Source organism: Saccostrea echinata, unplaced genomic scaffold (genome assembly GCF_033153115.1).
Source record: "Saccostrea echinata isolate AGI-Se365-2 ecotype Australia unplaced genomic scaffold, CSIRO_AGI_Sech_v1 ptg000047l, whole genome shotgun sequence".
Classification (NCBI taxonomy): Eukaryota; Metazoa; Mollusca; class Bivalvia; order Ostreida; family Ostreidae; genus Saccostrea; species Saccostrea echinata.
Window position 1 is genome coordinate 2,365,540 of NW_026889796.1, and position 15,860 is coordinate 2,381,399.

At 33.8% G+C, this 15,860-nt stretch overlaps 1 protein-coding gene across 1 annotated transcript; it reads left to right on the forward strand.

The window, feature by feature from the left end:
* Positions 1 to 130: 130 nt before the first annotated feature.
* On the forward strand, positions 131 to 9,894 carry LOC133202554 (RING finger protein 24-like). The gene is made up of 6 exons (XM_061338391.1): positions 131 to 250; positions 3,297 to 3,425; positions 5,071 to 5,110; positions 5,428 to 5,463; positions 5,812 to 5,891; positions 7,574 to 9,894. Exons 2-6 carry the CDS (start codon positions 3,328 to 3,330, stop codon positions 7,716 to 7,718), a joined length of 399 nt encoding a protein of 132 aa, XP_061194375.1. The 5' UTR covers positions 131 to 250; positions 3,297 to 3,327; the 3' UTR covers positions 7,719 to 9,894.
* Positions 9,895 to 15,860: the final 5,966 nt, after the last annotated feature.

A 15,860-nucleotide genomic window follows, 5' to 3' on the forward strand; every position in this document is an offset into this window, starting at 1 on the left:
TGAATGTCTGAAATAGGAAATAAATTAGATAAAGATTGTGAGTATTGATTATTCTAACTTTTATGTGCTTTTCGATGAATGTACGCATTGCTGTACTTTTGCGACTATCCCACTGACCTAAATATTTTCGCATTTGGACCGAAGAAGCTGGCAAGACAATTAAAGATGGCTAAATCCAACATGTTTGCTTATTTTGAAAATTTCCCAGGGATTTGCACAAAGGAGCGCTAATTTGGAGTGTTTAAAACAGGTATTTTTGTGGTGTTTATTTGGTAAAATGTAAATTTTGACAGATTTTGACAGAATCAGCTGACTCAATGACCAACGGTTACGAAACTTTGTGAAGTTTACTTAAACTACTTACCATGCATCTGTGCTATAGAAGGTCTTATTCTTCTCCATAATTTTGAGATGAATTGGTTGTAATTCGCCATACAACCTCTAGCACCCCCCACCCCCGCCCTCTTCTCTAGACGCTCTCTAGACAGATTCAATCTGTCAAAGATTGACCCACCACTGCACATGAACATCCTATTGTGTCCATGTCTTGAACTTTCCTCCATCTAGATTTAGAACATGTCTAGGAAAAATGTTCAAGCGCTTCTCCTACAAAATGATTGCCTTTCTTATCTTTTAACTTTTGTTGGACGATTGTATTTGATTTCTTTAAATCTTTCCAATAACTAGCAAATATGGTTCTGCCTATCTTTCTGTCACCAACAAGAGGCATTGATTGATTGTCTGAGTTAAGTATATGTTTTACAGAAAAACCTTAAGATTAACAGGTCTGGGTGTAGATGTAGTGGTTTAGAATGATGCAGCAGTTTTGATGGAGAAGTGTTGCTTTATTTGACGGGTAGGTTAAACATGATGCAGGTTGCTCATGTTTTCAAGGAAAGTAAAAGGATATAATGTGAATGTAATCATTACCTTTTAAAATAGTTTTGATTGAATGAGATTAACCTTCTTATTTTCTAGCCATTTTGTCAACTTTTGACAGTGGAAGATATGTTGTATAATGAAATAGTAACATCCAATGCAACATGCACTCACCATTCTCACTGTGTGTGTTCAAGACAACTTATGTGACCTATTTTGTCTTAATAACTGGGTCACAAAAAATTCCTCAGTAGTGAGGTTATTACTGTTCTGTAATTACATTTTCTGCTGCAATTTTCTCCTCTTGGCTATAGGGAGGAATTTAAATCATTTGATTTTCAGACCTTGGCTTGGGTCCTGTAAACATTGGGTACATCATCTACAGCCACTCCAGCTGGACAAAACTAACTGGAGAAATCTAAGCTGTTGTTCAAGCTGCTATGTCAGCTTACTGACAAGTTATTGAGCTTGTGAGATAGAAATGAATATGTTGCCGGGACTTCCTAAAATTTTCATGACATTCTCAATAAAGACAATGAACATGATGAACAAAGGGATATTTTAAACTAATCTAATGGTCCTAGAAATTTGTGGGTAAAGGGGAATCAAGTAACTACATGTATATATTTGTAAAAAAAGCAGAATTACTCTCCAATGAAAGAAAGATTAGAACATGAAGACAATATTGAAAAATACATTATTTCAGTATCTTAGGAGATTAGATTTGCATAGGACCATAGATTTTTAATTTAAAAAAAATGTATTAGATATATAAAGCCATGCCTGTTTTAAATAAGCATATACTTTCTCAAAATCACCAAGGACATAAACATGATTAATATATAATACAAGTATGTATATGAAATAATCTTTAATATGTCCTCCAGCCAAGTTTAGACCTCTGTAAATATCTGATTTTTCATGCAGTAAAAAATACAGTTTCACTCATGTGAGCATTCTTGCTCATAGGCCTGTTTTCCTGATTAATCCATTGCTTATTATAACTCAAAGAGTCTAGGCTGGTTCTCCATGACATAATGAAGCACATGAATACAGTATATAAAATGTAGTTTCTACACTTGTCCCAGATCAAGAAATCTTGTCATGGCTTCTCTGAGAATCTTATCTGTTATCTGGCATCTCATCAGAACTATAGACTTGTTACTAACTGTGGAAAACCAAGACCTTCCAAGAAGTCGGGCACTGGAGAAACTTTCCCAAGCGTTAGATGAACTTTGTACAGGATACATATAATTACGTGAGACATGACAATTAACTCTAGTAATTGTTTTGATTATAGCTTGCACCAGTCGTATAGAAAAGTATATTTAGTGAGTTTCTTGACATAACTGGGTGATTATATATACAGCCAAAACTCTACATGTGCATGTTTATTGCCAAAATAGCAGGTGGGCATGCCTTAGAAATTTTGTATTCTAATTCTGTCAACCAGTTTATTGTCTAGAAATTTTTGTCCTTCTTTTTTCTTTCTTATACAAATTAAGAGACGAATTCTGGAAAAAAAAGAATTATTACAGTGAAGTTAAGTTCTTTTATCTATGAAGCTTGCGAATTTTAAGAAGATGTCATTTTCTGGTCATTATCTGGTCATTTTATTGTAGATATGACAGGGAAATTCATTCTAAGATTGTTTCAATTTACTTGTATTCATAATTGTAAACTGATAATTGTCAACTTCACAAGTTGGTGATAATTAATTCATAAACTTATAATAAGAATATCTATAAAAATCATAATTGTACTGTTGAAACCCTTGAATATTTATTTTGAATATGGATGGACTTTCTGTCAAATAAATCTGAGATATCCAAAAGCTCAGTGATGTTGAGGTCGAGACTGCATGTACATATATGTAATTATATACTACAGGGAGGACCAGTCAGATCACCTAGACCAAAGTGATCCTTAATTGTTTTTCAATACATAAGAGGTTCAAACACAGGTAAATTGGCTGCTTGAACTACAAATGAATTGGCTGCTTGAATACTGGAAATGTAGACTTTGTTGAATTAGTTTATGTCCTAACTACTGGAGAAGTACAAAAGTCCTGCATATTGAAATAATGGCTAGTAAGAAAGAACACTTAAAATAGATTTTTTAACAATGTTTGTTTTCTGCTTTTATGTTAAGATCAGTGGCAGATCCAGGATTCTTTAAAAGGGGGAATCAAGGCAGGGGGTCCACCATAGGGTCACCATGTGCAGTGGGTCCAGGGCAAAGCCCAGGTGGGGTACAGGGGAAGAAGTCCCCTAAAGCTCCAAGCCTTTAGGTTTAGGTTTTAGATTTTCAAGTTAACGAAAATTAAAGAAAATGAGAGTTGAATAAAAACTTTGTAAAAATTACCTGGGTTATGGACTTGCAATTTGGACAGCGACCTAATTTGTCTGTATTTATAGTTAACAGGGACACAATGTAAGTCAACATAAGATGGTCGATAACCTTCCTGCGAACATCTCCTTGCCGCTGCTTGGTATTGGAGCATTATCTCTTATCCTTAGTCTGATATTCTGCTGTTACATGTGGAGGTGAGTTAAAAAATAATGATTAACACATACTCAATTGCTGATCCAATAATAAAGAATTAAAATCAGAGACAATAAGTATGGATGTAGGTGAAAATCTGACAAATTGGAAATGGATTTATTTAGATAAATATCTCAAAATGCTTGTATCAAGTGTATGATACACAATACGCATACAGTATATACACAGTTTCTGTTTCTCTTTTTTAGCTCTTCTGGTCAGAGACCAGAAGAGCTTATGTGATAGGTGTCTGTCATCTGTCCATCTAGCTGTTTGTGTGTTTGTTTGTAAACAATATTTCAAAATGCTATTCCTCCTACACTTTTGGTCCAATTTCAATACCAGTATAACTTAGTTCACTAAGGTAGACGACACTAAGATACATAATTCCGTATATTGTTTTTTGACTTCCATGAACAATGTTGCCATGGTTACTAAAAATTGAAAATTCTGTGAAATTCTTTAACACTACCTCTCTTACAGTTTTAACCTGATTTCAGTGCTACTTTCTACACAAGTAAACAAAATTAAGATACATAATTCAGTCTGTATATCAGTTTTAAAATATTTGATTTCAATGAATGGTGTTGCTGCGATAACTAAGAAAAGAATATCTATGAAATTCTTTCTAAACCCTACTCCTCCTCCAGTTTTAGTCTAATTGCAATTAACGTAAAGCTTACCTCAGAAAGAGACAAAACCAAGGATCATTATTCCATTTATTGCTGTTGCCATAGTTCAAGTCTAAGTGCTACTTTTGTCTTCCTTTGTTATAAGTACAAACCAGTAAAGGTACCTTTTTCCCCACTTGAAAAAAGGGGGGTATATATAGTGATTAGGATGTTTGTCCGTTCCATATGTCCATCCCTTACACTTGGGGGTAGCCATCCCTTATTTGCAACTCCTCTTATACCACTAAATGAATCTAAATGAAACTTTCACAAAATCTGTATTACATAGTGGCATTGTGCATGCATCTCCTAGTTTACTTTATTTGGGGTTTCCCATAGCAAAATATGGACACTTCCATTCTTTCCATAATATTGAAATAGCAGGAGAAATTAAAAAAGTAGAAGGGGATCTGGGGTTTCTCCCCTGAACAGGGGGTTGAGGGGGATACCAGAATAACCGGGGGATTACACCATTAGGTGGGAAAATTCCCTGGCTCCCGGGTCTTAGGGACAACTCTGTATACCACTGAATAAAATTTAATGAGACTTTCACAGAATCTTTTATTGCATAGTGCCATTGTGCACCTGTATACCACTGAATAAAATTTAATAACTTTTACAGAATCTTTTATTGCATAGTGCCATTGTGCACCTCCTATTTTACATTCTGATTGGACAGATATTTTGGCTTTCCCATAGCAAAATATGGTCTTTGCCATTATATTCCATAAAAGGAATACCCATTTTGTTATCACAACATCCTCCCAAATCCCTGAAGGAAATTCAATAGGACTTTCACAGAATCTCATTGACATACTGCGAAAAAATGCACTTTGTCATTATACTCGGATGGGAGCAGGAGGCATAATTTTTTGAGCTCAGTGCTAACGGTACCTCTAATTTCTATTTTTAAAAATGTTATCATAAATGTTATTGAACATGTTTATGTTTACTTTTTGTTTAAATAACCTTGCAGATTGAGATGGAAGGCAAAACAAGAACAAGGATATAGGAGGGTAATTATTTAATTTCCTGACCTAGGAAACTGTTTATATATGCAACTTTACACTGTTGAAGTATTGTATTAATAAGTGCTCATTACAAATTTTACTATAATTTGTATTTTACTGCTGTGTGTGTAAAATGTTGTGATAAAACAGACAGCTTATAAAGTTGATTTAGTAATTGATATGTTTCAGAATTTGTTGAATATGTGTCAAATTGCATGTATTTTATGTACTTCAAGATGTTCAGAATTACTATATTTTTCTTCACATTTTAGAATCCTTGTTAACACATTTTAATTTGAAATCAATTGACCTGTATATTATAGGTTAGATTTAACAGTAGAAAAAAGGCAGCAAATGAGGTAAGTGAATGCATAAATGAACATCAATTTAGATACCATCAGTTAATGAGTATAATACAAATAAAGGACCCAAAGAAGTGTAAAATAAAACAACATACACTGGTAGATGAAGCTATGTTGCCCAAAAGCAAGAGAAAAAGGATGATCAGGGATCAGCAAAATATTTAGTCTGATACTCAGTGACAACTCTACTTGCCCCAAATTGTCACTCTCACTTTGCAGACTAAACGAAACAATGCTTCAGCACTACTATTAATAGAACCATCCCTTTCCCTCTTACATTGGCCTTGCTTTGTCTTTGATGAACATTTTATAAGATTTTATTTTTTATTCTGTTTTCTTTTATAGACATGCCCAGTTTGTTTAGAAGATTTTGAACTGAAAGAGTACATAGCTGTTTGCCGATGTACCCACTGCTTTCACATGAAGTAAGTTAAAAATAAATTAATGTTCGGTGTGTATTTTGAACTGAAATTTTCTTCTGTAGTTAGCCTGCTAATAAAGAACAAACTGTAGCATAATTACAGGGTTATTTTTGGCCAATGTACTGTAATTTTCACCCTATCACACTTGCAAACAATTTTACTCAATTTAAAGTTGTGTTAAAGAGAGATAACTCTGTATTGTATATATGCCCAGTTTTGAATTTTCCCACTGACGATGAGGGCAAAAGAAGCAAAAAATAAAAGAGGAACAAAAATTTCCCTGTGTGGAATAATTGTAGATAAAAAAGTGCATATATTCCAGTTGGAAATTACTTTTTTTCTGGAATTTTACAGCATTTAAAGAAATTATAATGTCCTTTTTAGCTCACCTCGACGAAGTCGAGATGAGCTTATGCTATACCCCCGGCGTCAGCGTCGGTGTCGGCGTTAGCGTCGGCGTCCCAGGTTAAAGTTTTAGGAGCAAGTCCCATTCCCAAGTAACTATAAGCCCTACCTGGACCAAACTTGCATGGATGATGCATCTAGGGATGGACACTACCAAACTTGCTTCGGATGCTGGATCTGACCTAGATTTTCCGGATGAGTGACCAGGTTAAAGTTTTAGGAGCAGGTCCATTCCCAAGTAACTATAAGCCCTACCTGGACCAAACTTGCATGGATGATGCATCTAGGGATGGACATGGCCACACTGACTTCGGATGCTGGATCTGACCTAGATTTTCCGGATGAGTGGCCAGGTTAAAGTTTTAGGAGCAGGTCCATTCCCAAGTAACTATAAGCCCTACCTGGACCAAACTTGCATGGATGATGCATCTAGGGATGGACACTACCACGCTTGCTTCAGATGCTGGATCTGACCTAGATTTTCCAGATGAGTGACCAGGTTAAAGTTTGAGGAGCAGGTCCATTCCCAAGTAACTATAAGCCCTACCTGGACCAAACTTGCATGGATGATGCATCCAGTGATGGACACTACCACACTTGCTTCGGATGCTGGATCTGACCCAGATTTTCCACATGTGAGACCAGGTTTAGATTTAGGAGTAGTCTCGTTCCCAAGTAACTATAAGCCCTACCTGGACCAAACTTTCATGGATGATGCATCTAGGGATGTACACTAACCAACCTGCTTCGAATGCTGGATCTGACCTAGATTTTCCACATGAGTGAATTTTAGCCATATTTTAACCAAATTAGCATGGATGATGTATCTAGGGATGGACACTTCCAGACTTGCCTTGGATTCTGAATCTGACGTACATTTTCCAGATGAGTGACCAGGGTAATTTTTTTGGAGTAGCTATATAATATTATGGCCTGTTATGATTAAAGTTGCATAGATGGTGCATCTAAGGATGAAAACTTCCAGACTTGCTTTGGATGTTGGAACTGACCAAATTTTCTTGATTACTAAACAGGTCAAAAGTTTTTTGAGCAGGTCTATAATTAAATCAAACTTGCATGGATATTGATCTTGGGATGTAGCCTAACTAGAAAAAAAATATGTGAAATTTGCCTTACATGTAGATAACATTCGTCGAGGTGAGCTTTGTAATCTTTGATTACCTATGTTTGAAGACTGTGGCTTTCTTGTACACAAGTATTTTGAACAATAATAGAACTGACTACTACTTCCAATAATGACTCTTTTCTCTTGTCTTTAGATGTCTTCTTGATTGGTTACACCATAAAAACATGTGTCCAATGTGCAAGGCTCCGGTTCAGTCTGGCTGTGTCACCGAGAGGACTGGTTTGGTGTCTTTGCCTATACCTCCAAGAAATATCCCGGCTCAAGTGAACCATGTGTGATATTATGTTCATAAACTATGGTTATTTTAAAAATCATTTGAATTTTGTGTATATTTTGTGATTAATAGCAATTGTATGGGCAGTTTTATTTATATCTCTCACTAAGTTGAGGTAGATAGTTTTGATTTTCCTCTATTTGGTTTTTTGTTAGTTCTGGATTGTTTTATGTTTATGTCAACCCTTGAGGTGCCTATTAGTTATCTTTCTGTGTAAGATTATTCACTCAGTTTTTCATTAAGTGTTTTATATATACATGACTTTTGCATGATATAGATGTAGCTTGTTCAGTATGGATAATATGGTACAATGTATATGCTGTTATAGTCAACTGTTTTGGAGTTTGAAAAGTTAATTTTTGTGTACATTTATGTACATGTATCTACATACATGGCATTCTAGGCATTATGTACAGGTATTTTCTGTTTATGCTTCAGTGGTGATCTCCAAATTTTACACCATTGTGTACTGATATTGAGTACTGTATTTAATGGTTACTTGAGTTGACAAATTACATTTTTTTTGCACCTTATTAAACAATAATTACACCATGTATAGCAGCCCAGAAGTTTTCTGTTATTTGATATACAGTATATGTAAATATTATGTTTACATTTCCAATATGACATTCTTAACCATCAGAACATATACATGTAGTTATATATATACATGTACATACATTTTACAAAAATTATGTCTTCCATGTTCCAACATATTTTTATTGATCGTACACGTGCATTTGCTGAGATCACAAGCTTTAACAATTAACTGACAAAATAGCTAGTTCATTTATAGAATTAATTTACGAGTTCAAATTATTTACTTCTTTTTATTAATTTAACAATTATTATGACATTTGACACCATATATAGTCAGAATGTTTAAGAAGTGCCATTCATGCAAATTTTGGGATTGATTTATACATGTATATGTAATAGTTCATATACCATTTTGTGATACCATTAATGATCAGATGCACAGGTACTGTGAAATCACTAACTTTCGCTGGGGTTTAATTTTTGTTGTTTATGGTAAAAGGAGACCCATAAATTCATTCCCCATGAAATGTAAAATTTCAAATACTTCTTGTAAAACAAGTTTGGATAAACAAAACATTTAGAATATATGTTTAGTATTTTTTGTATATTTTTCTTTGAATTATACAAGAATTTTCATCAATTGGTATCTTTTCAAAACCCCTGGTAATGCATGCTAAATTTTTGTCTACCAACATCTGATGGCATTATAATCTTAAATTAAGAATATCTTGAAAAATTATCAGTAGGTAAGGTACGTTGCATATGTCCTTAAACCACGAAAAATTTGACCCCGTGAAAAATATATGATTTTACAGTATTAGTTATTGTCATTAGTACTACATTGTATATGCACAGTATCTTATGTATCCTAATTGATCATTGATTTACTTTACATGATTTATAATTAATTTTGCTGAGAATGTTGAGAATTTTTATAAATTATTTGTCTTTTTGGACTGTATATGCACAGTATCTTATGTATCCTAATTGATCATTGAAAGGTGCTCCAAATTTCTAAGGATTCACTGATCTTAATTAATAGAGTCAATATTTTACAGTTATTTGTTTCATATTAAGATTATTTATTTTTTTGCACGGGGTGATAGTCACTTTAAATTGGCTTATTTTCACAGTAGAAGTGGTGTGTAGATAAGGTAGTTCTGAGCTCTCTTTTTCTCGCAGCAGCCACAAAAAAATTATTATGTTTAATCGTACTATGATGATCTGTAGATAGTGTAAGCATAGAAAATAATTGAACTTTTTGATGAAGTATTCATGACAACTAAACTGAAGAAGGAGCTATGACAACAAATATTTTGTTAAGGTGGAAAGGAAATTACTGTAGTCTTGCCAGTATACATAAATACATTTCCTGTAGCTTCAGATAAATTTTTTTCATACAAAAAATAAATAGACAGTGAAAGATAGATATTCTTTTGCAGTAAAATTTTATAGGTTTTTTTTTGTTGTTGTTGTTGTTGAAGTAATTGCTAGAAAGTTTGTTTTTTCATCACTTTGCTTCCAGATATTTAACAGACTACATATATTGTACTGGGGAAAATTCTATATCAGACTCTTTTTTGATGTAGCCATTTACAATGAAAATGATTTTATTATATTAGATGAAATTGTGAGGTTAGGCTTCTGAATTTTTTCAACATCAGAGATATGTAAAAAAAAAAAAAAAAAAAAAAAAGGGGGGGGTAATTTAAAAAATAATACACTGTTTACTAACTAATGTAAAGTCTGTTAAACATTTTATGTCTTATTCATTACATATTACAGATATTATTGGTAATCTATGCATCAAAACTAGTTCTGTAGGTATATGAAAATGTAATATACCTGTAGTTCTGTGGATATTTTTTTTAAAGACATTTTAACAAGTAAGCATAGATTTGATATAGCACATTTCTGAATGTGCTATAAATAAAATATATGAATATAATGACATTTAGCTATACTTGATCTAGCTATGCTGCTTTCTGCCAGAAGGGTTAAAAATAATACACAGCCACATGTAATACAATTACAATCCACTGTACCCTAGGAGGTATCATAGTTCTGTGGAATAATATTGACCTGTATGGTACGTGCCATATTATGAACTTTTGTGTGGAACATTCCTAGTAGTGCCACACTTTATTCTGTGTGTTTTAAAGGATGGTCAAAAGTTAAGGGCAGAGAAATATGCTGTGGATTTTCCATGAGTGTCTTTGTGGCATTAAATGCACACTATAACTTGTTTGAACATTATTTAAGTGTAAATCAAGTTTCAAATATTTTATTTGATTACATGCTTTTTTTTTTTTGAAAGTTTGCTTAGTGTTGCAATATATCATTACATGTTATTGCTATCAGTTTAATATATATATATATATATATATATATATATATATATATATATATATATATATATATATATATATATATATATATATATATATATATATATATATACAGACATGTGCTGCAAATGTTAAATATGATTATTACATTTTACATATATAACATATGATATGTCGTGTGGGTTTTTGCATGCCCCCAAAACCTTTATAATGCACTGTCAGATGCAATATTTTTGACAAACATATGTTTATATGCATTTTTAATCTTAACAGGGATATGTGGTACTCTAAGGTAAACAATGTTTGTCTGTCCACAAATTTTCTGTTTCAAAAACTACATGTATTTTTCTGGTGGCCCAATAATGTTCAAATGTTATAAAATATGCAGTTTCAACAGATAGTAAGTTACAAGTATATTTTTTTTATTGTATGAGGGTTGAGCTCCTTGGACCTTCTGTAAAATCGTTTGTTTTGTGGGGTTCAAATTTTGGAGGTTTGGGGATAAAAAATTGGATCGTGGGGATTTGATTTCATGGTTTGAGAAGTGAAGAAAATTATGTGTTTGTTCTTTACATTGCTTGGAGAACATGAATTAGTGGGTCTCTTCATACCTCAAAAAACAAAACAAAGTCCCCCCCCCCCCCCAACACAAAAATAAGTGATTTCACAGTATATTCCATTTTGATACATGTAAAATATTTAAATAATATCATGCATCTTTTGTATGGGAGTTGGGGTGGGGGGGGGGGGGGGGGCGAGGGGGGTTCTTAACCTCGTGAGAGTGAATGGCCAAAGCAAGGTCACTTCTGAAAATTTTCTTATAAATAATAGTAATTTTGATCAATTTAATTTTTGTTGAATACTGTACGTGATTTATTTTGTGGGAGCGACAAATAAAAGATTTACAACATTCTATTGAAAATCAAAACTTACTTGTAAATATATATTGCCAAGTACATGACGTGTGTTTGCAAAAATTAACTGCGAGAATGCGTTTTATAGCTCAGTTCAAAGTTGTATATAAAAGTCAGTTTACATATATCAATCAGAAAAAAAGTGCTAGCTAGGTATTAGGTTTTTAGGATTCTAAATAATGTATAGATATTAACGCTACAATGTATGATATATTTTTTTCTCTTGTGCTATAAATTTTTTATCCTTGTTATATATTTATATTGTGAACAGAAATACCTATACACCTGTTAAACAAAACGCTATCTTGAAATAATAAACTGTTATCAATATTTACATTCTAGTCTGTATCTCATACCAGTTTACAATGGATGCTAGCCATGATATGTTTATGGTGTTTGTGCTTCCATTAATCCTGTCTTAACTGGAATTCATAAATCTATTAGGAAAGCATTTTGAATATTGAATGCACTACACAATATGTTATGTTTTTTTTTGTTTTTGTTTTTTTGTGCTTATTGTGCATGCACAGTCGGAAAGGGCCATACATGTATTTATAATAAAGCAGAATCCTACAAAATTCAAATCCAGGTCTATTCTAAGGAACAGTATATTAATTGAAACTAGGACTGTTCAAAATGGATAAATACCTCCCGCTGAGTTTTTCAGAGAAGGTGCCAAGTCACCAATACTAGCATTTGATGGATCTAAGAGGTGTTCACAATTTGTTTAAAGATTTAGATTGAAAATTTACTGGTAATTGCTCATTATATTTTTGTAATGAATGAAACTTAGGCGCAGCTTAATAAAACATCAATACTAATACAGTCAACCTTGCTATCTCTGATCCCATGGGACAGAGATAATATTTCGAGATATCCGAGGGTTCGAGATATCCAGGGTAAAATACTTAGGGAATAAGCGATTGGGACTTCCAAATCACTTCAACATATCCATGATATTCGAGATATCAGTGTTCGAGATACCGAAGTTCCAACTGTAATAACATTGTTTTGTATGGATGCATTTATTTATTCATCCATTTTTCCTGCAGTGTCTATAGGTCAAGATCATGACACACCCTTAGATTATAAGCAATCTTTGTGTGAAATGGAAACTCGATCCAAACATCCCTACATTATTCTCCATAAGAAAGATATAGACTGGACACAAATTATGAACTTTTTCTGTTAGTGACCTTGAACTTGCACAAATGACCTTGGGTCAAAGTCATGACACACCCTCTGGTCATAAGCAATCTTGTGTAAAATGGGAACTTACCAAGTTAATCCATAAGAAAGATACGGACTGGACATGAATTATGAAATTTTTCTTTCAGTGACCTTGAACTGCTGAAATGACCTTGGTTCAAGGTCATGACACACCCTCAGGTCATGAACAATCTTTGTGTGAAGAAGAAGATTCTAATGTTCTTCAGTAAGAAAGATATGGACAAGACACGTTTGCAGAGACAGATGGACAAGGTGATGCCCAAAACTTTGTTTGCAGGGGGTATAAGTACAGAAGAAAGAATTTTTGAAAATTTTGGTCAATGAATGACCATATCTCCATGTTTTAGCAGCGATTCTATAAGAACACCAGGCAGGGGATCTCAGGACATGAAGCCACTGTGGAGACTGCAGTTAAATCTGCATGCCTGCATTCTCGTAGACCTCTTGTAGAGCCATATACGCCCCCTGTGTGGCAACAATAAGAAGGATATGCTTCAAAATTTTCAATGTTTGTAACGATTGTAAAAATATGGGTTACGTACTAGTCAGGGGATCTGTGTCATGATCTCAACCCTATGACTTGAAAATCAATTTTCAGGGGGTACCAGTGTACTTAGATTGATGCATGTCACACATAAGGTTCACAAGATACAGTACATGTTAGAATTAAAAGAATGAATTTAATAACTACCCAATTTACATGGTATAAACTGGTTTGGGGCAGTTTAAGTTTTATAAACTGCAAAGTGGTTTATAAAAAGCGTAAACTGTTCCAAACCAGTTTATACTGTATAAATTGGGTTAAGCTTTAAATTCATTCCTTATATGAATTTAATATTAATAATTCATTTAGTGCAAGTAAATGATAGAATTGTCCTTAAAAATGACTTCAAATTGTACAAAATTTAAATGTAAAGTCACGCGGATTGGTAAGTTTTTTTACATGTCATTGTGACATAGGCAACAGAGTTTCTAAGTTATAAAGTAATTTTTTTTTATCCAAACAAATGGCATGTTACAGCCAGAATTAAATCATATAACCATGCAATCAAAACTTAAATTAAGGCTATAAATCTGTCTCCAATTGGCTGGTCATACTGGTAGAGAAGTCCAAGTCAAGATTATAAGCAATCTTTGTGTGAAATGGAAACTCGATCCAAACATCCCTACATTATTCTCCATAAGAAAGATATAGACTGGACACAAATTATGAACTTTTTCTGTTAGTGACCTTGAACTTGCACAAATGACCTTGGGTCAAAGTCATGACACACCCTCTGGTCATAAGCAATCTTGTGTAAAATGGGAACTTACCAAGTTAATCCATAAGAAAGATACGGACTGGACATGAATTATGAAATTTTTCTTTCAGTGACCTTGAACTGCTGAAATGACCTTGGTTCAAGGTCATGACACACCCTCAGGTCATGAACAATCTTTGTGTGAAGTAGAAGATTCTAATGTTCTTCAGTAAGAAAGATATGGACAAGACACGTTTGCAGAGACAGATGGACAAGGTGATGCCCAAAACTTTGTTTGCAGGGGGTATAAGTACAGAAGAAAGAATTTTTGAAAATTTTGGTCAATGAATGACCATATCTCCATGTTTTAGCAGCGATTCTATAAGAACACCAGGCAGGGGATCTCAGGACATGAAGCCACTGTGGAGACTGCAGTTAAATCTGCATGCCTGCATTCTCGTAGACCTCTTGTAGAGCCATATACGCCCCCTGTGTGGCAACAATAAGAAGGATATGCTTCAAAATTTTCAATGTTTGTAACGATTGTAAAAATATGGGTTACGTACTAGTCAGGGGATCTGTGTCATGATCTCAACCCTATGACTTGAAAATCAATTTTCAGGGGGTACCAGTGTACTTAGATTGATGCATGTCACACATAAGGTTCACAAGATACAGTACATGTTAGAATTAAAAGAATGAATTTAATAACTACCCAATTTACATGGTATAAACTGGTTTGGGGCAGTTTAAGTTTTATAAACTGCAAAGTGGTTTATAAAAAGCGTAAACTGTTCCAAACCAGTTTATACTGTATAAATTGGGTTAAGCTTTAAATTCATTCCTTATATGAATTTAATATTAATAATTCATTTAGTGCAAGTAAATGATAGAATTGTCCTTAAAAATGACTTCAAATTGTACAAAATTTAAATGTAAAGTCACGCGGATTGGTAAGTTTTTTTACATGTCATTGTGACATAGGCAACAGAGTTTCTAAGTTATAAAGTAATTTTTTTTTATCCAAACAAATGGCATGTTACAGCCAGAATTAAATCATATAACCATGCAATCAAAACTTAAATTAAGGCTATAAATCTGTCTCCAATTGGCTGGTCATACTGGTAGAGAAGTCCAAGTCAAGGTGCACAACTCATTACTCTACATTATCATAATTGAAATTAAAAACATAGGTAGAGATTACAGAGCTCACCTCAATGAATGTTGTCTTTAAGTAAGGCAAAGTCCCACACTAAACTAATAATCTAATAATGTGCATCCCTAGATGCAAATATTTATGCAATTTTGGTCTGATAGGGCTTGCAGTTACTTGGGAATGGACTTATCTAAAAACTTAAAACTAGTCACTCATCCAGAAAATGTAAGTCAAATCCAGCATCTGAAGCAAGTTTGAGAGTGTTTGTCCCTTGATGCATCATCCATGCCAGGTCACTCATCCAGAAAATATAGGTCAGATCCAGCATCTGAAGCAAGTCCAGTAGTGTCCAAAAACATTAACCTGGTCCAAAAACATTAACCTGGTCATTCTTTAGCTGAAATTGCAGCATCTGAAACCTTGACTGGTACAATGAAACATATTGGAAACATCCTCCATGCATCTCTGACTAATATAGGGCATAGAAGTACTTGAAAAGAAAACTGCATCAAAAACTTTAACCGATGACGAGGGTATTACATAAGCTCCCCCAACTTCGTTGAGGTGAGCTTAAAATTATATTTTTAAAGTTTTTCTCTCAGGGCTAGTAGATCTTTGACAGGGTTAACAACTTTTATTAGCAGTCACCTCCCCCCCAGTGGGGGGGGGGGGGGGGGTGAAGGGGGGGTAAGGGGGGTAACAGATTAATGATTTGAA

Bases quoted from the DNA above. Each gene is read 5' to 3' on its own strand.
- LOC133202554 (XM_061338391.1), top strand. From the start codon at position 3,328: ATGGTCGATAACCTTCCTGCGAACATCTCCTTGCCGCTGCTTGGTATT. The intron at 3,426-5,070 runs GTGAGTTAAAAA...ATAACCTTGCAG, and splicing joins TTCTGCTGTTACATGTGGAG to ATTGAGATGGAAGGCAAAAC. The intron at 5,892-7,573 runs GTAAGTTAAAAA...TCTTGTCTTTAG, and splicing joins ACCCACTGCTTTCACATGAA to ATGTCTTCTTGATTGGTTAC.